The sequence below is a fragment of the Hyperoodon ampullatus genome (assembly GCF_949752795.1).
Source record: "Hyperoodon ampullatus genome assembly, chromosome: 4".
In the NCBI taxonomy this organism is placed as follows: Eukaryota; Metazoa; Chordata; class Mammalia; order Artiodactyla; family Ziphiidae; genus Hyperoodon; species Hyperoodon ampullatus.
In genome coordinates, this window is record NC_136917.1 from 61779989 (window position 1) to 61807584 (window position 27596).

The 27596-nt window shown below is 35.5% G+C and overlaps 1 protein-coding gene across 1 annotated transcript; it reads right to left on the minus strand.

Moving 5' to 3' along the window:
• Positions 1 to 1162: 1162 nt before the first annotated feature.
• SMAD5 (SMAD family member 5) lies at positions 1163 to 26008 on the minus strand (the record flags this gene model as incomplete). The annotated part of the gene is made up of 6 exons (XM_079703427.1): positions 1163 to 1306; positions 2761 to 3017; positions 4802 to 5023; positions 16111 to 16230; positions 19607 to 19858; positions 25606 to 26008. The coding sequence occupies 6 exons, from the start codon at positions 26006 to 26008 to the stop codon at positions 1163 to 1165; spliced, it is 1398 nt and encodes a 465-aa protein (XP_079559553.1).
• Positions 26009 to 27596: the final 1588 nt, after the last annotated feature.

The following is a 27596-nucleotide window of genomic DNA, read 5'->3' on the forward strand; positions in this document are numbered from 1 at the left end:
TCCTTGCATGGGGAAACAGACGCAAGTAAGAGCAATGGGATGAAGTACATGATTTTCCAACATTAATATCATCCCGCAGGGAATTAAAAAGGCACCTTCAATTGGAGCTGCAGAATAACAGTCTTATAATCTAGGTTGAAAATACAACAAAAGCTAGAAAAAGCATAACTTCCTATAACTGTAATCTATAAATTGCAGTGTTTAATACAAAAGGGGTACCAAGGAAGCAAGGATGAACATGTAAGTCCAAGTCACTTGAGTGTGTTTCACAAAACGTTACTCTAAAAACTGTCACCCATCAAAGTGCAAAATAAAAGATTAATGCATGTCAAAAGTAGAGTTCTTGCAACATTGGCCAAAAGCAGCAAACATAACTGAACAAGGCCGTGCATGCACTGTCACTAGCTATAAAGTAGTACTTATGACAGATCTGACTAAATGACATATACTGGAGATCCATTGTTTGCAGTAAGTTTTTTTTAAAAAAGGAAATATTTTACAAAAGATAATATTGAGTGAAGTCACAATACACTGACAAACATTTAGCTGTATTGAATGTAAATTTTATGTCACTTAGAAAACTATCACTTGGCTTTTACTGAACACTACCTGTTAGAGCAGTGCACAGTGTTCCTTCAAATAAAAGACTTTTTTTTTTATAGTTTCTTTTAAGCCCCTACCATATGCTTTTATAAAACAATGAATTACACTTTTTTAAAGTTGGTAGGACTAAGAAACTGGTAAAAATACAGCTTCTGGAGAATCAAGAATAGAACGGAAGACTGTCATTGAACACCTTCTTATACTGTTATAATTTTCATCATGTGATGTATTACTTTTCCAAAAAAATTTAACAAATAAAAAAATTGCTGGGACAATAAGGCAAAAGTATGTTCCAGTTTAAGATCAATGCCAAACTTCTGAACTGGGGCACAATACTCACTCTGCATCTTTCACAACACTTTTGAGAGTTAATCACATGAACATGAATACAAACATATGTTGATTCATCACAAAAACAAATGTATTGGTCACAATTATGTAGAAAAAAAATAAGCTGTAATATGTGTTTTCCATGTAAGCTCACAGTATCTGTACTGAAATTTTCCCTAAAATTAAAACAAGTCCACTAATAATATAACTGAAAAAGAATACTTCTACACTATGAAACAGAAGAAATGGGGTTTAGAGGGGAGCCCATCTGAGTGAGGACTTTATCCAGCCACTGAAGAGGCCCATGAAGATGAATCTCAATCCAACATGGGGTGCTGGTAACATCTTGCCGGTGATATTCTGCTCCCCAGCCCTATGAAAATGAACAGATAACATGGCAAGCCACTTTTTAAATTGTCAACCAGTCGAAACCGATTTCAACACACTAACAAAAATAAACTTTAACAGTAGAGATATACAGATATACCTAAAGGAAAAACTATCACAAAACCAATCTCAGCATTCACCATGAAATTAAAAGCAACACAATAGCTGCATCATTATAATAACATATAACCCCTTAATAGAAACCCTTGGAGCAAGATATGAAGATATGTTTCAGAATTCTTTTTTTTTTTTTTACTTTTAGGAAGTTAATAATGGTACAATACCTCATAATTAAAATATTAATATTTCTGCAGTGAGCTATATTCTCTCTTAATGGGATAAATAAAACTCAAATATAGCCTCATGTAAGTTCACATCAGATTTTGTAAATAAAATGTTTCTGATTTTCGGGGTTTTTTTTAAACATCAGATAAGGCGTTGTAAATCTGATCAATGCATACAAATGTAATTAAAGTGGCAGTCACATATCATTATCCTTTAAGATGAGAAATTACTGGGTTGAACTGAGCTGGACCACTTTAGCCTAAAACTCCAAAGAGTAAAACAGAATTTTTTCACTTCTATTTGCCTGAATTTAACTAGTTCTCTGCTTTACTGCTTACAGTAGTCCTGGCCCAGGAAAAGTAAGCAGCTGTGATGAGGGTGGATTGGGAGACTAAATTGAATATGCAAAAGCCATGTTTCTATAGAAGGCAAGGGAAATGCCTTCAGGGCTATTGATAAACTGCTGCATAAACAGGCCTATAACAAAGCCTATAGCAAGAAAATACTGGGCTGTGTGGCTGTGGGCCAAAAAGAAAAAAAACCTACACAGAGCATTTGACAATTGTTCTTCTTTGGCTAAATCCTTAAGGAACAAGCAGGTACAGGACAGGCTGCTGAACTATAACACAAAAATTCTTTCTAAATTTTGCTTATGCACCATCATTTGGAATACCAATAAAATTAGGCCAAGAGCAAATGATAAATTTGAAAAGTTCTTTCAACTTTTCAAATGCTTAATAACAAAGCTTAAAACAAGGAAAATAATTAGTATGGTAAAGAATTCTTTACATCAACCTAATGGGATCTAATAATAATTGAAACTACTGAAGCTAAGGAACTTAAAAAGCAATTTTAATATTAAGTGCTTTCTAGCAATTTAGCCTTTAACTGAAATTCTTTTATAAACTCAGCCCCTATTCAATATCAATATCAATATTGAGCACTTTATAATGTCTGGATTATAAAATAAAATCTTAGACCAATCATGTGGTTTAAGTTATAAATTCAAGAATTTTATTTAAAAACCTATTAAATCAGGTAAAAAATAGTTACTACCTTTCATTTAACAAAGACTTTTTAAAATTATAACCTACAGACATATAATATACATATTTACAGTGACTCAAATTAAGCTACAGGTCACAACCCACTCACCTTGACAAAACTCATTCGAATGGTACACATTTTGGTGAGCTCATATACTGCCTCAAATCCATGGTTGACAGACTGAGCCAGAAGCTGGGCAAACTCCTGATTGTTAAAAATTTTGAGGCTGCAGCTGCTGGGAATCTTACAGACAGTGGTAGGATGAAAGCCATGATGAAAGTTGCAGTTCCTACTCTGTACAAATATGCTGCTGTCACTGAGGCACTCTGCATACACCTCTCCACCAACATAGTACAGATGAACACCTTAAAAAGACAGGCATTACAAGAGTAAACTTAACAAAGCAGTATAATGAAATCGAGGAAGTTGTATGAGGTGCAACCAAGAATAACTACTACACTATAGCAAGTCTTCAGACAGAAGCTACCACTAGATGGCCTTATGCTGCCAAAGATAATCAAGAGGTTAATGTGCCTAAATCTAAAATGATCCTCAAATAACTAAGACTTAAGCCTCAAGTTGGCAGCATATTAGGTTATCAGTTCTCAGGGTTTTTTTTTTTTTCCTTTTCCAACAATCATTTATCATCTCTATGAAAGAAAGCAATGGCAAAAAAAAAAAAAAATCCCCAAAAAGCACCTTATGATGAGTCCTTTCAAAGGAATTCTTAGTGTTATCAACTATCATGAATAGTTGTTTGGCAAAAAGTTTTGCACTCTTTTTGCTAATGGAAAGGTCTGCAGCATTTAAAAAAAAAAAAAGCTAAGTCACTTATGTAATTTCAGGTCATAGGAAGACCCTTTAAATGGCAGATGTATCTTACTTTCCTTTAAAAAAAATGTTTTGGGTATTTAAAAAATATATAAATAATATATGAATGTTCAATATTTAAAAATTCAAATTATATAGCTAGAGCTGAAGTTGTTACCAACTTTTCTGTACTGCAAATAGTACTAAAAAGACCATCGTAGTACACACATGTGAGTAACAGACTGGTTTCAGGCTATGACATTAAAAACTATGTTTTGCTTCTGGGCAAATAAAAATGAGCTGTGGGAGAAAGGATCCTAGAACTGTATACTGGGAAAAAAGAGGAAAACGATTCTAGAATTTAAGAATTCACCAAGTAGATTTCTCTTAAATTATTCTACTGCAGAATGAAAAATCAATGCATAGAAGTGAGGCATTTTACCTAAAAAAATCATGGCAAATTGACAGTTCAGTCAAAAAAGAATGGAAACTTTCTTTCCAACTTATTTTTGGACATAGTACTTTTCTGAATCTCTTCTATAAGAAATCATATTACAATTAAAGTTATTTACCTTACCTTTTGTTCCTAATTTGGACCAAGACTTTCTCAAGTCAAAGAAGCAAAAAGTAGCAAGTGGTAAAAACAAAACTTCTTAAAAGAGAGGCAAACAGCTCTACCTGGGATAGGTTTCCTTTCTGACCACTTGATGCATGAGACATTTCACTGCAATGTGAAAAGTTCCTTGTTTGCTGTGGCAACTATCTTGTAGGATGAATTATAAATAAAACTCTGTTACCTGAATTTAAAAGGTGGGAGAAGTGGCAGTGAAGCCATTGAAGACTTACGTCATTCAAACTGGATTTCCTACCAGTAACCCTGCTCGCTCCTCCAACATAATGGAAATTCTTTCAAGTCATCAACCCAAAATATTCCATAAATATCATAATTTAAAAATTTTAATCCTTCACTAGCATTCATATATTCTACAAATATTTCTTGTGTATGTACTATGAGCCAGGCAGCGTTCTAGTTGCTGAAGATATTGTTGTGAACAATGCAAATTTCTGTATAGCTTGTATTTCAGTCAAAAAGACTGAAAATTAAAAAAATAAACACAGAATAGTATGATTTCAGACCCTAAGTACTATGAAGAAAAAATAGGTAGGATAAAGAAAAGAAGTCTGTCTTTACTTGATACATTCTTCAACATCTCCAACTTGAGGGCAGGACCATGCCTTAAGCTTCTTTGTATGCCCCAGAACCTTACACAATGCAGACTACATAGCAAGCACAACAAATGACTGAATTCAACTGAATGTAGGAAAATGACAAAATTACCTTTTCCAATATGTCGCCTAGTGTTTTCAATTGTTGAATTACGATTAACATTTGACAACAATCCCAAGCAGAATCTACTTTTGTTATTTGAAGGATCTGTGAATCCATCTACTAACACACTAGTAGAAGATGCATGAAAAGCTTCCCCAACACGATTGTTTAATTCATAGTAGACAATTGAACACCAATGTTTGGGCTCTTCATAGGCAACAGGCTGAACATCTGTGAACAAACCAGACAGAAAAAATGTTTAATGATTATCAGAAACTCCACTCTGTGTTTCCTTTAACCCAACCCAAGCACTATATGAAAAAGAAAATTTTCAGATATTTCACTTAAGTCTCACTGTCCTTCCTGACTTTCAGTCTGTTTGTATGTTTGTTTCCAAAAAACAAACATCAGAGATGCCTTGATCATAACAATTTACAAAATTATACATATACACGGATAGGCAATATCACATTTTAAGTTATTTTTCTAGCAGAATCTAATCCAGGTTTAAATTTGAGATGACAAACCTCTGTTTCAGCAAACTGAAAGACTTAACTATACCAGTATCTGTAAAATTATTTTAAATAAAAATTTGAACTAAAAAACTAAGTAAGGCTCTTAGCAAACTAGGAATAGAGGGAAACTTCTTCAACTTGAGATAAAGAACATTTACAAAAAACTTACAGCTGACATCATACTTAATGGTGAAAAACTAGAAGCTTTTCTGCTAAGATCAGTAACAAGGCAAGGATGTGCTCACCACTCCTTTACAACAACACACTGGAAATCCTAGCTAAGGCACTAAGACAAGAAAAGGAAATAAAAGGTATACAGATTGAGAAGGAAGACATAAAACTGTCTGTTCACAAACGACAAGATTGTCTATGCAGAAAATCTGAAATGACTGACAGAAACACTCCCAGAACTGATAAGCACTTATAGCAAGGCTGCAAGATGTAAGGTTAATATACTAAAGTCAATCACTTTCCTATACCAGCAATGAACAAGTAGAATTTGAAATTAAAAATTCATTACCATTTATATCAGCACTCAAAAAATGGAATATTTAGGTAAAAACTAAACAAAATAGATATAAAATCTATATGACGAAACTATGAAACTCTAAAGAAAGAATTCAAAGAAAAACTAAATAGAGATACAGTCCATGTTCATGTATAGGAAGCCTCTATATTCTCAAGATGTCAGTTCTTCCCAACATGATCTACAGAGTCAATGAAATCCCAATAAAAATCCCAACACATCATCTTGTGGATATTGATAAACTGATCCTAAAGTTTACATGAGGAGGGAAAAGACCCAGAACAGCCAACACAATATTGAAAAACAAAACTGGAAGACTAACACTATCCAACTTAAAGACTCACTATAAAGCTATAGGAATCAAGACAGTGTGGTACTGGCAAAAGAACAGAGATCAAAGGAACAGAACAGAGAGCCCAGAAATAGATCCACATAAATATAGTTAACTGATCTTTGATGAAGGATCTTGGTTACTTCTCCAATAATAGATAAAAGATAGTATTTCCAACAAATGGTATAAGAACAACTGACATTCACAGGCAAAAAAATGAATCTAGACACAATATCTTACACTATTCATGAAAATTACCTCAAAAATGGATTGCAGAACTATGATACAAAACTATAAAACTCTAGAAGATAGCAGAGGAGAATATCTAGATGACCTTGAATATGGTGATGGCTTTTTAGATACAACACCAAGGCACCATCAAAAGAATGAGAAGATAAGCCACAGAATGGGAGAATATATTTGCAAAAGACACATTTGGTAAGGACTGTTAACACAAAATATACAAAGAACTCTTAAAACTCAACAAGAAAATGAACAAGGTAATGAGAAAAACTGGTCAAAGACATGAACAGACACCTCACTGAAGAAGATATACACATGGCAAATAAACATATAAAAAGATGCTCCACATTACATGTCATCAGGAAAATGCAAATTAAAATTGCAAAGAGGCACTACTACACAACCATTAGAATGACCAAAATCCAAAGCACTGACAACACCAAATGCTGGTGAAGATGAGGAGCAACAGAAACTCTCATTCACTGCTGGTGAGAATGTAAAATGGTACAGCCACTTTGGAAGACAGTCTGTTGACCTCTTACAAAACTAAACAAACTTTTACCATACAGTCCAGCAAATGTGTTCCTTGGTATTTACCTAAAGGAGTCAAAAACTTATGTCCACACAAAAACTGCAGAGAGATGTTTATAGAAGCTTTATTCATAACTGCTAAAACTTGAAAGCAACCAAGATATCCTTCAATAGGTGAATGGATAAATAAACTGTGGTACACCAGACAACGGAATAATTCAACACTAAAAAGAAATGAGCTATCAAGCCATGAAAAGACATGGTTGGTGGGGGACTTAAATGTATATTACTAAGTGAAGAAGCCAATCTGAAAAGGCTACATACTGTAAGATTCCAATTACAAGACATCTGGAAAAAGCAAAACTATGGAGACAATAAAAGGATCAGTGGTTGCCAGGGGTTAGGAGAGAGGGAGGGATGAACAGTCAGAGCACAGAGGATTTTTAGGGCAGTGAAACTATTCTATATGATACTATAATTATGGCTACATGTCATTATTCATTTGTTACAACCCAAAGAATGTTAATACAAAAAATGAATCCTAATGTAAATTATAGAATGGTAGTTACCAAGGGGGTAAGGTGAGGGAGAATGGGGAGTCATTATTTAATAGGTACAGAGTTCTATTTGAAATGATGAAAAAGTTCTGAAAATGGATAGGAGTGATGGTTTGCTGAATAATGTGGATGTACTCAATGCTACTGAATTGTACACAACAGAGCCCCCAAAGTACAAGAAGCAAAAACGAACAGAACTAGAAGTGGAAATACATAATTCAACAGTAGTAGTTGGGAACTTCAATCTCCCACTCTCAATAACTGATAGAACAATTAGAAAGAAAATAAGCAAGGATACAGAAGATCTGAACACTACTGACCAGCTTCATCTAACTGAAATCCAGAGATCCTATGACACCCTACGACATCAGAATATGCAATTTTTTCAAAGGCACATGGAGTATTGTCTAAAAGAGACTATATGTTTTGCCAAGGGTTGGCAAACCTTTTCTGCCCACCCAAATGGGCAAATCCAGCAACATATGAAAAGGATTATACACCATGACCAAGTGGAATACAAATACCTTAGGTTTTGCAGGCCACATACTATCTGTCATGTATTCTTCTTCTTCTTAACAATTCTTTAATAATCTAGAAACTATTCTTAGGTCACAGGCTATACAAAAACAAGCATAAAACAAGTCTCAACAAATTTAAAGAACTGAAATCATACCAAATATGTTCAAAGCACACAACAGAATTAAATTAGGAATCAACAACAAAAAGAAATTTGGGAAATCTTGAAATATTTGGAAATTGGATAACATGCTACTAAATAATCCATGGGTCAAAGAAGAAACCACAACGGAAATTTTAAAATATTTTCAACTGAATAAAAATAAAGACAAACAAAAATAAAAATTTATGGGATGCAATTAAAGGTGTGATTAGAGGGAAAGAAATAGTTTTTAACACACATATTAGAAAAGAAACAACTCAAATTAATAATGTAATATTCAGAAACTATAAAAAGAAAAGTAAACTAAAAGTAAACTTGCATTCTTCAAAGCAAAAAAAAAATGAAGGAAATAAAGATTAGAGTGGAATTCAATGGAAGAGGGAAAAGTTGTCATTCAAAAGATAAACAAAATTGACAATCCCTTAACTAAACCAACAAGAAAAAAAGAACATGACACAAACTACCAAAATCAGGAATTAATACATCACTACCAACTCCTACAGAAATTAGAGATTATAAAGGATACTACAAAAAACTTTATGCCAAATTAGATAATTTAGATGAAATGGACAAATTCCCAGAAAGACACAAATTACCAAAATTGACTCAAGAAAAAACAAACTCTGAATAGACCAATATAATAACTAAAGAAACTGAATCGATTATTTAAAATCTTCCCACAAATAGAAGTCCAAGCCGAAATGGCTTCACTGGTAAATTCTACCACATATTTAAAGAAGAAATAATACTAATATTTCAAAAACTCTTCCAAAAATAGGAGGGAACACTTCCCAACTCATTCCATGAGGCCATTATTACCTGACAGCAATACCAAACAAAGACATCACAAGAAAATTACAGACCAATATCCCTCATGAATATACAAGCAAAAATACTCAACAAAATATTAGTAAACCTAACCAAGCAATATATAAAAAAGGATTATACACCATGACCACATGGGTTTTATCCTAGGAATACGAGGTTGTTTAACATCAGAAAATCAATTCATGTAATACATCTTATTACTAGAAAAAAAAGAACAAAAAACTCACATGATCATCTCAGTAGATGCAGAAAAAGCTTTTGACAAAATCCAACATTCATTCATGATAAAAATTCTCAATCTAGGAATAGAAGAGAACTAACAGTTTGCTGGCTAGACTCTCTAGAACAATACTGAACAGAAGTAATAAATGCTGACATCATTGTCTTACTCCCAATTATAGGTGGAAAGTAATTCAGTTTTTTGTCATTAATTATGATAGCTATAGGTTTTTCATATATGCCCTTTAATAATAAGAGAGAAGGAGAAGTTAAACGCATTCAGATTGGATAGGAAAAAAAATACTATTCTTTATTCATGGATGACATGCTCCTATATTTAAAAGACCTTAAGGAATCCACATATGCACACACAAAAAGCCTACCACTAGAACTAATAAATGAATTCAGCAAGGTTTCAGGTTACAAGATTAATATACAAAAATCAACTGTATGTTTTTAATTAAAAAATAATTTTTGTATAGTGACCAATAGAAATTTATTTCATTAGTTAGACCTGAAACCACTGCATTAATGCCATTTTGAAACTAACCTTTCAGGGATTTAATACAGTTGTTCTTTAACAATAGAACTTGGTTCATTCACTACTTAAGACATGATTATTTAAATTAAAGTTAATTGGTTTCCTTACTCTCCTTTAGGGCTTTAGGCTCAGAACATTTCTATTAGAAAAATCTAATTTGTCTCAAGTTCCTATTTCTAAATTTTAGAGTGGTTAAAATGCTCTTATATTTTAAATCTTTGTAGCAAAAATTATGTCTAAAATTACAGCTCAAACTGGCAAAGCAATTAAAGATGCAGGCGACGCAAGTCTTTTTTTAAGTCTTTTTCATACAGTTTTACTGAGATACAATTGATATATGGCACTATATAAGTTTAAGGTATACAGCATAATGATCTGTCTTAAATACATCATGAAACGATTATCACAGTAAATTTAGTGAACACCCATCATCTCATATAGACACAAAATTAAAAAAACAGAAAAAAACTTTTTCCTTGTGATGAGAACTCTTAGGATTTACTCTCTTAACAGCTTCGTATATAACATACAGCAGTGTTAACTACATTTATCATGTTGTACGTTATATCCCTAGTACTTATTTATCTTATAACTGGAAGTATGTGCCTTTTGACTGCCTTCATCCAATCAATTTTATTTCTATCTACCAATGAAGAATCCAAACTCGAAATTAAAAACTCTTCCACTCACTTAGCAATAAATTTAAAAAGAAAAGAAAAGGGAGACATTCCATGTCTGTGTACTAGAAGAGGACAGCAAATCTCCCCAAGTTGATTTAAAGATTCAATGTGAACTCTATCAAAGTCCAAGGAAGAGTTTTGGTGGGGGACAGAAATTGACAAACTGATACTGAAATGATATGAAAATATGCAAAGAATGCAGAATTGCCAAACAATTTTTAAAAAGAAGAACAAAGTTGGAGGACTAACACTTCTTGTTTTCAACACTTACTATAAAACTTTAGTAATCAAGATGGTGAGTATAGACATACAGATCAATGAACAAAATTGAGAGTCCTGAAATAAACTCTTAAATTTATAGTCAACTGATTTCTGAAAAAGATGCCAAGACAATTCAGTGGAGAAATGATACTCTTTTCAACAAACAGTGCTAGAACCAACTGGATATCTACTTGCACAAAGATGAATTTAGACCGTTAACATACAAAAACCTTAACTCAAAATGAATCATAGACCTAAAGAACTTCTAGGAGAAAACACAGGAGAATAATTTTTATGACCTTGGGATAGACATAGATTTTTTAGATGTAACACCAAAAGCATAATCCACAAAAAAATTGATAACTTCATCAAAATTAAAAACTTTTGTGCTTCAAAAGACACCATTAAGAAAATGAAAAGATAATCCACAGATTGAGAGAAAATATTTGCAAATCACATATCTGATAAAGGACTTCTATTCAAAATATATACAGAGCGCTTAAAACTCAATAATAAGACAAACAAAGGACTCTATCCAAAATATATACAGCACTCTTATAACTCAACAATAAGACAAACAACCCACTTAAAAAAATAAGGCAAAAGATTTAAATAAGACAAAGGAGATACATGAATGTCTAGGTACATTAAAAATGTTCAAAATCATTACTCATTAGGGAAATACAAATTAAAACAAATGAGACACCACTTCACACCCATCAGAATAACTATAATCAAAAAGATAAATGGGGCTTCCCTGGTGGTGCAGTGGTTGGGAGTCTGCCTGCCGATGCAGGGGACATGGGTTCGTGCCCCGGTCCAGGAAGATCCCACATGCCGCGGAGCGGCTAGGCCCGTGAGCCAAGGCCGAGGGCCTGTGCGTCCGGAGCCTGTGCTCCACAACGGGAGAGGCCACAACAGTGAGAGGCCCGCGTACCACAGTGTTAGGAGGATATGGAGAAACCAGAACCCTCATATGGTACTGGTAAAAATGTAAAATGGTGCTCTCACTTTACAGTAATTTGGCAGTTTCTCTTAAATACTTAAATTTACCCTGTGATGCAGAAAAATAAAAACAAAGACCTATCTGCAAGTGTTGATTACAGCATTGTTCATGCTAGCCAAAAACCAGAAACAATTCAAATGTCCATCAACAGATAAATGGGTAAACAAGATGTGGTATATCCATACAATAAAATACTGTTCAGCAATAAAAAAGAACATTATTGATACATGGTGCAACATGGATGAATCCTGAAAACAACGCATTTTGTGATTCTATTTATATGAAAAGTTCGGAAAAGGCAAATCTACAGGTACAGAAAACAGATTAGAAGGTTCCTGGAGCTGGGGATAGGAGGGGATAGATTGCAAATAGGCACAAGAGATATTTTTAAAGGGTTATGAAAATGTTCCAAAACTAGATTGTGGTGACGGTGTAAAACTTTACACATTTACTAAAAATCATCGAATCATACACTTAAAATGGATAAATTTTATGGTATATAAATTATTACTGGTTCAAGATGGCAGAGTAGAAGGACATGTGCTCACTCCCTCTTGCGAGAGCACCGCAATCACAACTAACTGCTGATCAATCATTGACAGGAAGACACTGGAACTCACCAAAAAAGATACCTCACATCCAAAGACAAAGGAGAAGCCACAATGAGATGGTAGGAGGGGTGCAATCACAATAAAATCAAATCCCATAACTGCTGGGTGGGTGACTCACAAACTGGAGAACACTCATACCACAGAAGTCCACCCACTGGAGTGAAGGTTCTGAGCCCCACGCCAGGCTTCCCAACCTGGGGGTCAGGCAAAGGGAGGAGGAATTCGTAGAGAATCAGACTTTGATGGCTAGTGGGATTTGATTGCAGGACTTCGACCGGACTGGGGGAAACAGAGATTCCACTCTTGGAGGGCACACACAAAGTAGTGTGCGCATCGGGACGCAGGGGAAAGAGCAGCAACCCCATAGGAGACTGAACCAGACCTACCTGCTAATGTTGGAGGGTCTCCTGCAGAGGCAGGGGGGTGGCTGTGGTTCACCGTGGGGACAAGGACACTGGCAGCAGAAGTTCTGGGAAGTACTCGTTGGCGTGAGCCCTCCCAGAGTCCGCCATTAGCCCCACCAAAGACCCAGATAGGCTCCAGTGCTGGGTCACCTCAGGCCAAAAAACCAACAGGGAGGGAACCCAGCCCCACCCATCGGTAGACAAGCAGATTAAAGTGTTACTGAGCTCTGCCCACCAGAGCAACACTCAGCTCTACCCACCACCAGTCCCTCCCATCAGGAAGCTTCCACAAGCCTCTTAGATAGCCTCATCCACCAGAAGGCAGACAGCAGAAGCAAGAAGAACTACAATTCTGCAGCCTGTGGAAGGAAAACCACATTCACAGAAAGACAGACAAAATGAAAAGGCAAAGACTTTGTACCAGATGAAGGAACAAGATAAAACCCCAGTAAAACAACTAAATGAAGTGCAGATAGGCAACCTTCCAGAGAAAGAATTCAGAATAATGATAGTGAAGATGATCCAGGACCTCGGAAAAAGAATGGAGGCAAAGATCGAGAAGATGCAAGAAACGTTTAACAAAGATCTAGAAGAATTAAAGAACAAACAAACACAGATGAACAATACAATAACTGAAATGAAAAATACACTAGAAGGAATCAATAAGACACTGATGAAAGATATTAAAGATGATATAAACAGATGGAAAGATATACCATGTTCTTGGATTGGAAGAATCAACATTGTGAAAATGACTCTACCACCCAAAGCAATCTACAGATTCAATGCAATCCCTATCAAAATACCAATGGCATTTTTCACAGAACTAGAACAAAAAATTTCAAAATTTGTATGGAAACATAAAAGACCCCAAATAGCCAAAGCAATCTTGAGAAAGAAAAAAGGAGCCAGAGGAATCAGGCTCCCTGACTTCCACCTATACTACAAAGCCACAGTAATCAAGAGAGTATGGTACTGGCACAAAAACAGAAATATAGATCAATGGAACAGGATAGAAAGCCCAGAGATAAACCCACATACATATGGTCACCTTATTTCTGATAAAGGAGGCAAGAATATACAATGGAGAAAAGACAGCCTCTTTAATAAGTGGTGCTGGGAAAACTGGACAGCTACATGTAAAAGAATGAAATTAGAATATTCCCTAACACCATACACAAAAATAAACTCAAAATGGATTAAAGACCTAAATGTAAGGCCAGACACTAAAACTCTTAGAGGAAAACATTGGCAGAACACTCTATGACATAAATCACAGCAAGATCCTTTTTGACTCCCCTCCTGGAGAAATGGAAATAAAAACAAAAATAAACAATGGGACCTAATGAAACTTAAAAGGTTTTGCACAGCAAAGGAAACCATAAACAAGATGAAAAGACAACCCTCAGAATGGGAGAAAATATTTGCAAATGAAGCAACTGACAAAGGATTAATCTCCAAAATTTACAAGCAGCTCATGCAGCTCAGTATCAAAAAAACAAACAACCCAATCGAAAAATGGGCAGAAGACCTAAATAGACATTTCTCCAAAGAAGATACACAGACTGCCAACAAACACATGAAAGAATGTTCAACATCACTAATTATTAGAGAAATGCAAATCAAAACTACAATGAGGTATCACCTCACACCAGTCAGAATGGCCATCATCAGAAAATCTACAAACAGTAAATGCTGGGGAGGGTGTGGAGAAAAGGGAACCCTCCTGCACTGTTGGTGGGAATGTAAACTGATACAGCCACTATGGAGAACAGTATGGAGGTTCCTTAAGAAACTAAAAATACAACTACCATACGACCCAGCAATCCCACTACTGGGCATATACACTGAGGAAACCATAATTCAAAGAGTCATGTACCACAACGTTCACTGCAGCTCTATTTACAACAGCCAGGACATGGAAGTGTCTATCGACAGATAAATGGATAAAGAAGATGTGGCACATATATACAATGGAATATTACTCAGCCATAAAAAGAAACGAAATTGAATTATTTGTAGTGAGGTGGATGGACCTAGAGTCTGTCATACAGAGTGAAGTAAGTCAGAAAGAGAAAAACAAATATAGTATGCTAACACATATATATGGAATATAAAAAAAAATCGTTCTGAAGAACCTAGGGACAGGACAGGAATTAAGACACAGACGTAAAGAATGGACCTGAGGACACGGGGAGGGGGAAGGGTAAGCTGGGACAGAGTGAGAGAGTGGCATGGACTTATATACACTACCAAATGTAAAATAGACAGCTAGTGGGAAGCAGCCACATAGCACAGAGAGATCAGCTCGGTGCTTTGTGACCACCTAGAGGGGTGGGATAGGGAGGGAGGGAGGCAGGGAGACACAAGAGGAGGGGATATGGGGATATATGTATATGCATAGCTGATACACTTTGTTATAAAGCAGAAACTAACACACCATTGTAAAGCAATTATACTGCAATAAGGATGTTAAAAATTTTTTAAATAAAAGAAAAAAAAAGAAGACATACAGGTGGCCAAGAAGCACATGAAAAGCTGCTCAACATCACTAATTATTAGAGAAATGCAAATCAAAACTACAGTGAGGTATCACCTCACACCAGTTAGAACGGGCATCATCAGAAAATCTACAAACAACAAATGCTGGAGAGGGTGTGGAGAAAATGGAACCCTTCTGCACTGTTGGTGGGAATGTAAATTGGTAGAGTCACTATGGAGAACAGTATGGAGATTCCTTAAAAAACTAAAAATAGAATTACCATATGACCCAGCAATCCCATTACTGGGCACATACCCAGAGCAAACCATAATTCAAAAAGACACATGAACCCCAATGTTCAATGCAGCACTATTTACAATAGCCAGGTCATGGAAGCAACCTAAATCCCCATCAACAGACGAATGGATAAAGAAGATGTGGTACATATACACTATGGAATATTACTCAGCCATAAAATGGAACGAAATTGGGTAATTTGTAGAGACGTGGATGGATCTAGAGACTGTCATACAGAGTGAAGTAAGTCAGAAAGAGAAAAACAAATATCGTATATTATCGTATGTATGTGGAACCTAGAAAAATGGTACAGATGAACCTGTTTGCAGGGTAGAAATTGAGACAGAGATATAGAGAACAAACGTATGGACACCAAGTGGAGAAAGCAGCAGGGGGGTGGGGGTGGTGGGATGAACTGGGAGATTGGGATTGACATGTATACACTAATATGTATAAAACAGATAACTTATAAGAACCTGCTGTATAAAAAATAAAATTAAATTAAAAAAATAAATTACTGTACCTCAATAAAGCTGGTTGTTAAAAGTGGCTAAGAAGTTAAAAAAAAAAAAGAGCAACAACAAAGTAAGTATTATATTTCTCTTACCTCTGCTGGATATACTGGGCATAATCTGAGGAATCAAATTATTGCTTGTATCCATGGGCTGGGAATTATCTTGACCCATCTGATCATCTGGTGGCATATATGCAGGAGGAGGAGTATCAGCTAAGAGGAGGAAAATGAGACAAGTTAAGTCCCAAAAGAACAGTTAAAATCTTCATCCTGCTCAAAGTTAATCTAAACGCATCTGAAAATTCTTAAGATTACCAGCAGGATTCATTACTGAACATCAGAGACACACAAAAACGTAGGATGCTACCTTAGGGCAAGGGAAAAGGAGAAAACACAGCACACCCATTAGCTACCAGAAACCTACTGCAGGTCCACATGAATTTGTTCCAATCCAGGATAGTAAGATCAGTGCTAAAACTCACTAAAATAGAATTCAAGGTCAAGAATTTTGCCTCCATTTGCTTAGAATCATATGCTCAGAGAAACTGCAACTACTGCAGGTCAATCTGAAGGCCACAGATTATCCTTGTTTAGATAGATATCTACAGAGACATTTCTGAATTATCAAGATCATCACATACTGTATGGTTATTTAAAACTGGAAAATAAAACTATGCTCTTTCAAAATTTGCCAACACTAACAGCAGCTGTCTAATTCTTCTGCAATGTCTTAAAATGGTTGCTCTGTCCTATTTAATGGCTAAATCCTATTAAGTGGCTCTTAGGAAACTGAAAGTTAACTAGAATATCGTTTGAGTTCCAACATTTGTGGTTGAAAACCTTTATAAAAGCTACAGCTATACTTATTTGTCTCATAACTGTAAATACTGAATATAACTTGTCTTTCACCTCAAAGTTTGTATAAGATGTATTTTGAGACAGAGCTACAATCAGCACTGAATCAAGGACAAAGGATGAAAATTAGTTTTTGAACAAACACCTAACAGCAAGTTAAACAGTTGGAACTGAAATCCTCTTCAAAGAAACACAACACAACAAAATACAACTTCATCAATTGCTACTTCACTGCAGTAAAGAAACTACAAAGTATGTATTTACATATGACCCTACTTACAACAGTAGGCATCCCAATATTTCTTGACACAGTGACCTCACGATTTACTCACATAAAACAGGCATGCCATTAACAAAATTTAGCAACTTTAAAAATCCACTTATGATCCTTCTTCAGGCAAATCAGTGCATCAATTACCTAATTAAAGATAACTGGGGCTCATTTTAACCTACCGAAGTACAAAATGATTTGACAAGCAATGTAGCAAAGTTAAAAAAGCACACACTTTAGAGTCAGAGAAACCTGGGCCTGAACCCCCACTTAACTAGCTGTACGACCTTACGCAAGGTATTTAAGCTCTTGGGGTTAATACCAGTTTCGTTTTCCATCCATAAAACAAGAAAAACATCTATCTCACTTGGTTCTTCTGAAGATTAAATTTAATGTGGTATCTTTCATCACAGCATTAGTTACATAAAAGGCACTTGATAAATGGTACTTGGTATTATAAATTATACGAAAATATTTAACTTTACGTCAAATATAGCTACTTCCTTTGTTGCTGCTGTTGTTTTGGTAGAACTTAATTTTAATGCCTGATGGTATATATGGATTTAGTAATTTGGTCCAATAAATGGTCAATTGATATCTAACATTTTGTTTCCAGATTAGCTACTTTACTTCACATTCATCAAACAGTCATTTTGTCTTTATGTTTTTGATAAGCTTTTACTACACGCTGCCTTTACTGTATATAGGACTCCTCTCTATGAAACCTTTCAAATTAACACCATTTGGCTTCAATCTCTCAAGCTGCACTGGCAACCACTTGACATATGGGTATATCTACAGTTAGCAGTAAATGTATTTATGTGTTGCTATAATTTTGTCTATTCATTTAACAAATATTTATTGAGGATCTACTGCATACTAGATTCTGATATAGGTACTGGGTATGTAGCAATAAACAAAAGATGCTATAAAATCCCTGTTTTCATGGAGTTTATAGTCAAGACGGGGGAGGCTGGGGAAAGGCAGACTGTAAATAAAGACAATATATACTATACTGGATTGTAATACATGCTATAGAGAAAGATCAAGCAATGAGAGAGGGAAGGGGGGTTGGGAGGAGGGATTGCAATTTTTAAATTCTATCTTATTTTACTGTCATTATTCTTAAAGGGTAATCTCTGATCTCCCCCAAATTGTGTTTGCTTTTTTAAAAAATTCAATTTATTTAAACTAAAAAAAATAAAACAGTTCATCCACTTCCCCCACCACCTCTGGCAACCACCAATCTGTCCTCTGTATCTGTGAGCTTAGTTTCTTATTTATTTTTTAAGATTCCACATATCTTATTTGAGAGAGACCATATAGTATTTGTCTTTCTCAGTCTTATTTCATCTAGCATAATGCTGTCAAGGTTCATCCATGTTGTCACAAATGGCAAGATTTCATTCTTTTTTTATGGCTGGATAATATTCCACTGTGTGTATATGTGTGTGTGTGTTATCATATCTTCTTTATCCATTCATCTATCAGCGAACACTTAGGCTGCTTCCAAATCATGTCTACTGTAAATAATGCTGCAATGAACATGGTGGGGGGGTAAATATCTTTCTGACTCAGTGTTTTTGTTTTCTTTGGATAAATATCCAGAAGTAGAACTGCAGAATCACATGGTAGTTCTATTTTTTATTTTTTGAGGAAACTCCATAGTGTTTTCAAAAGTGGCTGTACTAATTTACATTCCCACCAACAGTGCACAAGAGGTCCCATATCTCCAGATCCTCACCAACACTTGTTACTTCTAACCCATTGCAGTTGCATTTCTACCTGTCTCGAAATAATAAAGCATAATATGCTGAAAATGTTGCTTTTTTCCATCCATCTTCAATATTAAAATGACTGCACAAAAATTGACCAATTTTGATAAGTCTTTTTTTAAATGCACGCTGATATGACGGCTGTCAAATACAATCTAACAAAACTGTTCCAACTGAAGTTAAAGACAACTAAGTGCTACTAGAGCCATCTTACAGAAAAAAATGAACGAACCTTTTGGCCCACCCAATAATTGACCATTTTTGCATGAGTTTATTTCTGGACTCTCTATTCTGTTCCAATGATCTATGTGTCTGTTTTTATGCCAATATTATATTATTTTGATTATTACAGCTTTGCAATACAGTTTGAAATCAGGGAGTGTGATGCCTTCTGCTTTGTCCTTCTTTCTGAAAACTGCTTTGGCTATTCGGGGTCTTTTATGGTTCTATACAAATTTCAGGATTGTTTCTATATTTTGTGAAAAATATGTCTACTTACATTTTTTTAAACTTATGGTACTTGGCAAAATAAAATCCCAAACTCTTCTGGAAATCAAACAATTACCAAAGAATAGTCAAAAATAGTTGGCTCTTGGCATATTAACAGTTCACCCAGAGGATCAGCAGTATTAGAACAACTGCTAACTCTTAGGAATTATTTTTTTGTATCAATAAAATAAATTCTTACCTGGGAGCTGAAATGGACTTCCTGGTCCAGAACTTGCTGGGGAGTTGGGATATGTGCTGCTAGCAGGGGAAGGAGGGTAGGGACTATTTGGAGATAAGGGAAAAGGAGTGCTGTTGGGCTGATGGAAAGAATCTGGAAACGTTGCATTTTGTGGCATGTGAGGTTCATTGTGGCTTAAGTTTCTAAACTGAACCAGAAGGCTGTGTTGTGGGTTGAATTCATTATGACGAGGCACTAATACTGGAGGTAAGACTGAAAGACAAAAATCAAAAGTCATCTGTCAGCAACGACTAAAACAAATATCTCATACACATGAAGGGAAAGAAAGTATTCAGGGAAGACTGTAAACCTATTAAAACAATTTATTTTTAGGAAGGGCTGCTTTGTAGAACCTTGAACGTATATTTACAAAATAACTAAACCAAAAATTCTCTAAGCACTCAGCCTATATAATATACTCTAGAAGACAGAACATCCAAAGCAGAGAAGATATCACTCCTATTCTATAAGAGATCAAGCACATTTAAGAACAACCATAATTACAACATGGGGAATATAGCCAATATTTTATAAAAACTATAAATGGAGTATAACCTTTAAAAATTGTGAATCACCATGTTGTACACCTGAAACTTATATAATACTGTACATCAACTATACCTAAAAAAAAAAAGTAAATATGTCATCATCTCCTTAGATGTTACTGCTGTTGGTCTTGCTTTATGTACGTGCAACAGGGAACACATCCTAAACCATGTGCACAAAAGTATCATCCCTTAGTTTTGCAACCAAGGTAGCTATTTCCATGACATTACTGGTTTGCATGTTTGCTCTTTACCATTCAAGACTGTGTATGTTTTTAATGAAATAAGAAGCTAATATTAATTTGAAATAAAATAATGGATTAATATAACTTTAAAAAATTTTTAAATTAAAAAACAGATAAAAACAACCATAAGACAGAGAATTTAATGCACTGAGAGTTGAACAGAGGTGAGTATTCCCAGCTAGCAAGGAATCAAACAAAATACCATGGAAAAGACAACTTTCCTGTATTTGTCAGTGTAATTTCACTTCTGAAAATCTCACTTTGACTCTGACATCAGTCAGCAGCAACAAAATCAATCTGTTTTTAAGTTAACTGGGTCACACTTCCCCTCCCTGAAGGAAGAATGAACCTGAGGAATCAGAAGCTCTGTAATTTGTACTGTTTTTTAATCTCTTTTCATTTTACTGAATTAGTGTTGTGATTATGTAGTTAACATCTGATTACAATCGCTTTGTTCTACAGTGTATTACTTAACTGCTGTTCCCCTTACAAAATGATGGGACAGATGCCACTGGACAGTAGGGCATGAGACAGTAAGAATGTCTATGTGTAGCTGGCTAGTAATCTGAAAGACTTAGTGAAATAACTACTTAGGAGTTCAATCCAGTAAGGATTTCTTTACTTTTTTTTTTGAGGCAGAACTAAAATCACTGATTTCTCTCTTACTTGTATATTATCTATACACATCATTTTTTTTTAGAAATTATTTTATTTTCATTCAAAAATAATACATGGATAGTTTTAAAAAATAGATGCTACAAGAGATTATAAACAAAAAGAATAATTTCTAAGCCTCCTCCCATACTGCTTCCAGAGACAACAAATTTAAACTCTTAGCCATTTCTTCTAACATTCACTTTGTGCACTACTAAGTAATATGCTTATACTGTTGTTATTGGTTGGTCAAGACATTATTTGTAGACTTGCTTTTATGGCAAATGAAGTAGCTTTCTTAAACCATTCTATCCCACTCCCCTTCCCCTTCCCCACAATAAAGTCACATAAAAAATTTTGGTTAAATCAATATCCAGGGTTTATATTTTATATGTTATACAAATTATATAAATACAATTCACTGCTGAGCCAAGTATACATTATGATTATATTTTTCCTTGAACAATGTTTTTATTAAAGTTAATTATTGCCTTGGTCCTTCATTTGCTTAATCTCAAGTCTGTACCACTAATTTCCAGAAGTCCAACAGATCTATCAAATTCCCATCAATATTATTTTCCAGATCCCACAAATAAACAAATAATCTATTGATTCCATTTTCTCCCCTGATCCTCCATCCTTTGCTACAATCTAGACTGGCTGCTACTTAAGTCTCCTACAAATCTGAGGTCCTTGGACTTCCCTTTCTCTTCTCTCCTGTTAGATCCCATTTCCTGGACCTCATTCTCTATTAGCTTCCTATGGAAGGATGTAAGGAAGAGAAATTTTGAGCCCTCGCCTACATGAAAATATCTTATGTTTATCTGCAGACAGATTCCAGAATAGATAACTTTTTCTCTCTGAATTTGGGGGGCACTGCTTCATTTTCTTCTAGAATCTAAAACTGCATTGAGAAATCCAGTATTCTCATTCCCAGTCTTTTCTATGTGCCCTGACTTTTCTCTCTGAGAACTTTCAAAATCTTCTTTTTATCCATGATATGCTAAAATTTCATGTGTGAGTCTTTTTTCTGCCCCTTGTTCTGGTTACTCAGTCACTGGGCCCTTTCAATTTTCAGTTCTGGGAACTGTTCTAGTATGATTTCTTTGATAATTTTCTCCTTCCCATTTTCCCCAATGCTTGATTTCTAGAATGTATTATTTTATTGGAATATGTAATTTGAAACTTATTCTGAGCCAGTTAATGTTTTATCTAAGCACTTTTCATGCATTAACTCATCTAATTCTCGTAACTAACCTGAAGTACGTATTCTTATTCCCATTTTACAGATGAGGAAACAAAGTCACAGAAAGGTTAATTAATTTGCCTGTGGTCACACTGATAGCATTGGTAAAGTCAGGATTCAAATCCAGAAAGTCTGGTTCCAGAACATAGTCTTAACCAGTAGACAATACTGCCTATTAAACACTGGATCACCTGGGTTGGCCCTCTATTTTTCTTTTATCACTTTCCAACTATTTTCCATCCTTTTTTTTTTTTACCATTCTGCAATACTTTCTGGCTCCGCTATATGTGATCTTATATAAGTTACTTCCCTATAAGTAACTATGTGATCTTATATAAGGTACTTCCCTATTAAGTTTTGGTTTCCTTATCTGTAAACTTACTGGTAAACTTAGAGTGCTGTAAAATGTTAGTACCATTTTCTAACCCTATGAAGGAATAACCTCATAGAATTAGGGAAGTGTCTAGTCCTTAAGTGCTCAATAAATGTTCATTACTATTACTATTACTATTATTATGACTTTATTAATACTGGTACTATAGTTATCCATCTTGTGCCACAGCTGCTTAACTTGCTTAAGCATACCAGGCCTAAGCCCCAGTCTTTTCTACAGACTGAATCACAGCTGAGAAAAACAGATTACAAAAATAAGACATTTCTATCGACTGATTATTGGACACACCCTAGCTATGGGGGAATACACTAAATTCCTTGACTTTCTTTCCAACAACTTCTAACAAATATCAAGCCTGGGAATTTTTCAAACTACACTTCTCTATTAAATCCTCACATCTTCCTTTCCTCATCAATTCCTCAGGCTACAGCTCTCCTTGGATTCAACAAGAAATTGAGAATCACCTCAAATACCACCTGGCAGCTCTAAAGCCCTTAAAATGAACTTTCCCTGACAGTACCATTACTACTATTTTTTTTTTTTTTTTGCTAGTCTCCACAATCAATGTTATTTTTATAGCTTTTTTTACCATACTGGGCTCTTATATTATCTTCAGTGAAATCCATCAAGGCCCACAGACTAAGGTGGCTACCATGATTCCTGCCTCTGGGTATTTACCCCTGGAGTAATCCCCCTCCCTCTGAGTATATTATCTGTGACTTGCTTCTAACCAATAGCATATGCCAAAAGTGACAGGATGTAGGCGATAACATTCCACAAGAATACAATGTTCCTTCTAGCAAGAAGACCCTTTCTTACTGGCTTTGAAGAAGTAAGTGGCCATGAATGTGAGCTACCTATAAAGAAGGTCCCATGGCAAGCAAATGAAGGCAGCCTCCAGTCAACAACCAGACAGAATCCAACAGCCTGCAAGGAACTGAATCCTGATAAGAATCACATGAGCTGGGAAGGAGATCCTTTCTCAGTTGAGCCTCAGGTAAGACCCAAGCCCTGACCAATACCTAGAGTACAGCCTTGCAAAGGACCCAGTTAAGCCATGCCTGGACTCCTGACTGACAGAAACTGTGAGATAACTAACGTGTATTAAGCCACTTACCTTGTGGTGCTTTGTTATGCAGCAATAGATAACTAATGTACCCAGCTAGTAACTCAGCTTATATAATTCATTCAATACAAAAAAATATTTACTGAGCACTCCCTACTAAGTTCAAGTTAATAATGCTATTCTAGGCACTGGGAATGCAGTACAGAATGAGCCAGAGGAAGATCCTTCTCACATCAGTCAATAAAAAAAAAAAAAATACCTAATAGAGTCAAGTAGTGATGGGGGCATTTGAGCAAGGACTAAATGAAATGAGAAAATGTGACATGAAAAGATCCTGGGGTAAGAGTACTCTGAGTAGAGGAAACAGCATTGGAAAAAAGCCTGGATGCAGGAATATGGCAAGTCCAAGGAACAGAGGAAGTTTGAGGATAGGTCATGTAGGCCCTTGTAGAAATCTGTTCTAAGTGTGACAGAAAGCCTTTAAAGTGTTTTGGGCAGGGACTGACATGATTTGATATGTATTTTCTAAAGATCACTCTGGATGCTATAATAGAAAACAGAATGGGTTGGGGGAAAGAAAAAAGACAGAGAGACCAATTAGGAGACTACTTAAGGTGAAAGATGATGATGGTCTGTACTAGAGTAGTGGTGTTAGAGATGGTGAGGTGATATGATCAAGATATATTTTGAAGGTACAGCAAACAGCATTTGCTCATAGCTCAAACACAGAACCTAAGAGAGAAATAAAAGATGACTTCTAGGAAGCAATTACATGAATGCTAGTGCCATGTACTTCAACTGGGAAAACTGGAGGAAATAAAAGACTTGGTGGGAAAAACAAATCCAAAGTCCTATCTAGACATATTAAATCTGATGTTTATTAGACATTCGGGTGGAGATGTTAAGTAGGCAGCTGGATACAGAGTCAAAACTGGAGTTTAAAATGTGCGCATGAGCTTATAGATAGTTTTAGGACATGGGATAACATAAGAGTACACAGAGGAAAAATATAGATGGAGAAAAAGTCCAGGGACTGACTCCTGTGAAAACAGGAAAACAGCCAACAAAGAGACTAAGCAAAAACAGCCAGTGAGGTAGGAGAACTAGGAGAGCAGTAGTGTTTCAGAAGCCAACATAAAGAAGTTTTGAGTGGGAGGGAAAAAGAGCAACTGTATCAAATGATGTTGAGAGGGCAAGTAAGATGAGGACTGAGAATGAATGACCCCTCTATCTGTAAGAAGGCAGTCATTAGTGAATTTGACAAGTCAAATGGTAGGGAAGAAAGACTAACTAGAGAAGTATCAAGAAAGAACAGGAAGAAAGTAATGTGGAGATAATAAACATGGAGACTGCTATAAAAGGTAGACTGAAGGTGGGGGCATATTCTTGAGGTCAAGACAGAAATTCTTTCTTAACTTTTATTTGAAGTTGGGCTGTATCATGGCATGCTTGTATGCTTTCAGAAAAAGTCTAGCAGAGAGGGAAAATACAATGCTGGAATAAATAAAAAATAAACAAAAAGGAGTGGGATGTAGTACACACATGGAACTTAGACTTTAGATAAAATAGAGGAATGGCAGAGTGCATATACGACTGGCTGCTTACAGCGAACAATGAATTAGAACAAGACACTTGGGAGCTGTAGCATCCATATATTAAGCTAATTCAAAATCCAGTATTCCTCCCAAGATTAAAATCTTTAAGAAGGAAACATAAAGCTAAAATAACCTTTTTAATTACTAAATTCAGTCAAATGCAAATCAGAAAGAGAAAAGTTTTTATAATTTTTCCCAGAGGAGTTAAAACCTACCTGGACTCTCCACTCTCTTATAGTGGTATGGGTTGATACAAACTTCCTTTTGCTTAGATCCAAAAGGAAATTCACAAATATCCAATGGCTTTAGCTCATGATGACTCTGCAAATCAGGCCAGCGCCAAACACGACAATATATAACATGGGGCAAGCCTTTTCTGTGAGAAACCTGCAGGCGTCCATCTAAAGATCTGGGAATAGTGACACATTTGCTTGGCTGTCCTGGACTGCTCAAGGCTTTCTCCAGTTCCTCCATGGCACCCTTTTTCTTTTTTAGCTTTTTCACCAAAGCATCGACTGCCTTTTCTGCCCATTTCTCCTCTTCATCACCTTGCTTCCAGCCCAACAATCGCTTTACTGCTGGACTAGTAAAAGAAAACAAGCTGGCCATTGACGTCATTTGATTTAAATCTTCAGAAACCTTCCTGCAACTCAAAGTCAGATCACAAGTGAAAAGTCATATACAAGTCCTAAACAAAAGTTCCAATTAACAAGGGAGGAGTGACATTTATCTTCATAAGTGCCATAAGCTTCTTTCATTGGTTCAAGTCCTGAAAGAGAAAGGGGGAAAAGTTAAATGAATGCAATTAACATACATTTAAATCAATATAATTTAAAAGCATATTACTTTTAAGTAACAGCAGAAAAAGATTACAAAGTAAAACAAAAACCTACGTCTAGAAAGAGAAATTTTCTTAGTCCTGTGACCACTCACTTCTTTCTTCATAATATGAACAAATAATTCACTGGCGATGCCAAATGATAACCAAAAGCAAAGTGGGGTGCTCTACTTTCTACGTATTATCCCCCCACCAAAAAAAAACCAAAACAGCCCCTAGACCTTTATTTCTTTCGGTCAGAAGCCCCCAAATCTAAGGTTCGATTCTAATGTACTTTTCTTCATTGAAATCCAGGTTATGTGCTGTGTCAGTTTTGAACATGATATTATCCTGATTTGAACAAAAGTCTTAAGAGAAATCTAGCTCTTCCCTAGGGTCATTATTCTCTTTAAAATGTTTCACAGACTTGTAAGATTTGGGCAAAAGTCACAGTAGTACCCAAGTCACATTATTATTATAGATGCAAATTTTATTAGAAGTTGTCATAAGATGTACCAAACCCTCAAATAAATTATAACATACTTAACTGCCAGAAAAATGGGAGGTATCTACTTTTAAAATGAAGAACGCTAGATTTAAAGAGAATAAATTCAAAGTTTAATCCCAAAAAAAGATAGTTTATCATTTCATAATTCCTATTGCCTTCTCTGATATTTTAAGCATGTTAAGTTAATGAACCTGCTCCAGACAGACCACCATTCTACACCCTGAAGAAGCCCTTGGTGATGGTGACAAGAGGAAGCAATATGCAGTGGTACTCCACCGATAAGAGTGGTACAATCCCCTGTGGTCACTACACAGCCAACCACAGACAATGAGTAGCTAGTGAAATAGCAGGAGTAATGTTTGGAAAAAGGATGTCAGTAACAAAAGATGCTTCCTTTCTTATGCCTAAAATTGCCAAATAATGCTGAAGCTCTTCTGTCTTTGACAATACTAGCAAATTCTAGCATCAAGCCTATTCTGGATTGGGGTGCATCTTCCCAGAAAAGAATACATGTGCTCAGTTAAAACTCAGGTAAACATAAAGTAAAATAAAATAGAGTTAAATTCAACAAATAAGTATTGATTGCTTGTCACCATGTACTGTGAACAGCCATGATGGTACTTTAAAAAAAAAAAAAGAAGTCATATACCAAATAATTTCATCTTAAGAGCCAACTGATTCATTCTTTCAATATGTGCTTAGTAAGAGCCTACTAAGTGCCAGGCACTGTTCTAGGAGCTGATTCAGAAAAGGAAAAATACAGGAGCACTGACTGACTCCTCTTTAGGAGAAAAGGGTTACATGTAGAGCTATGGAACATTATGGTTCCTCCTTTAAAAAGTGCTTAATTGATCAAAAAAGGGCTAAGAGCTGCAAGCATT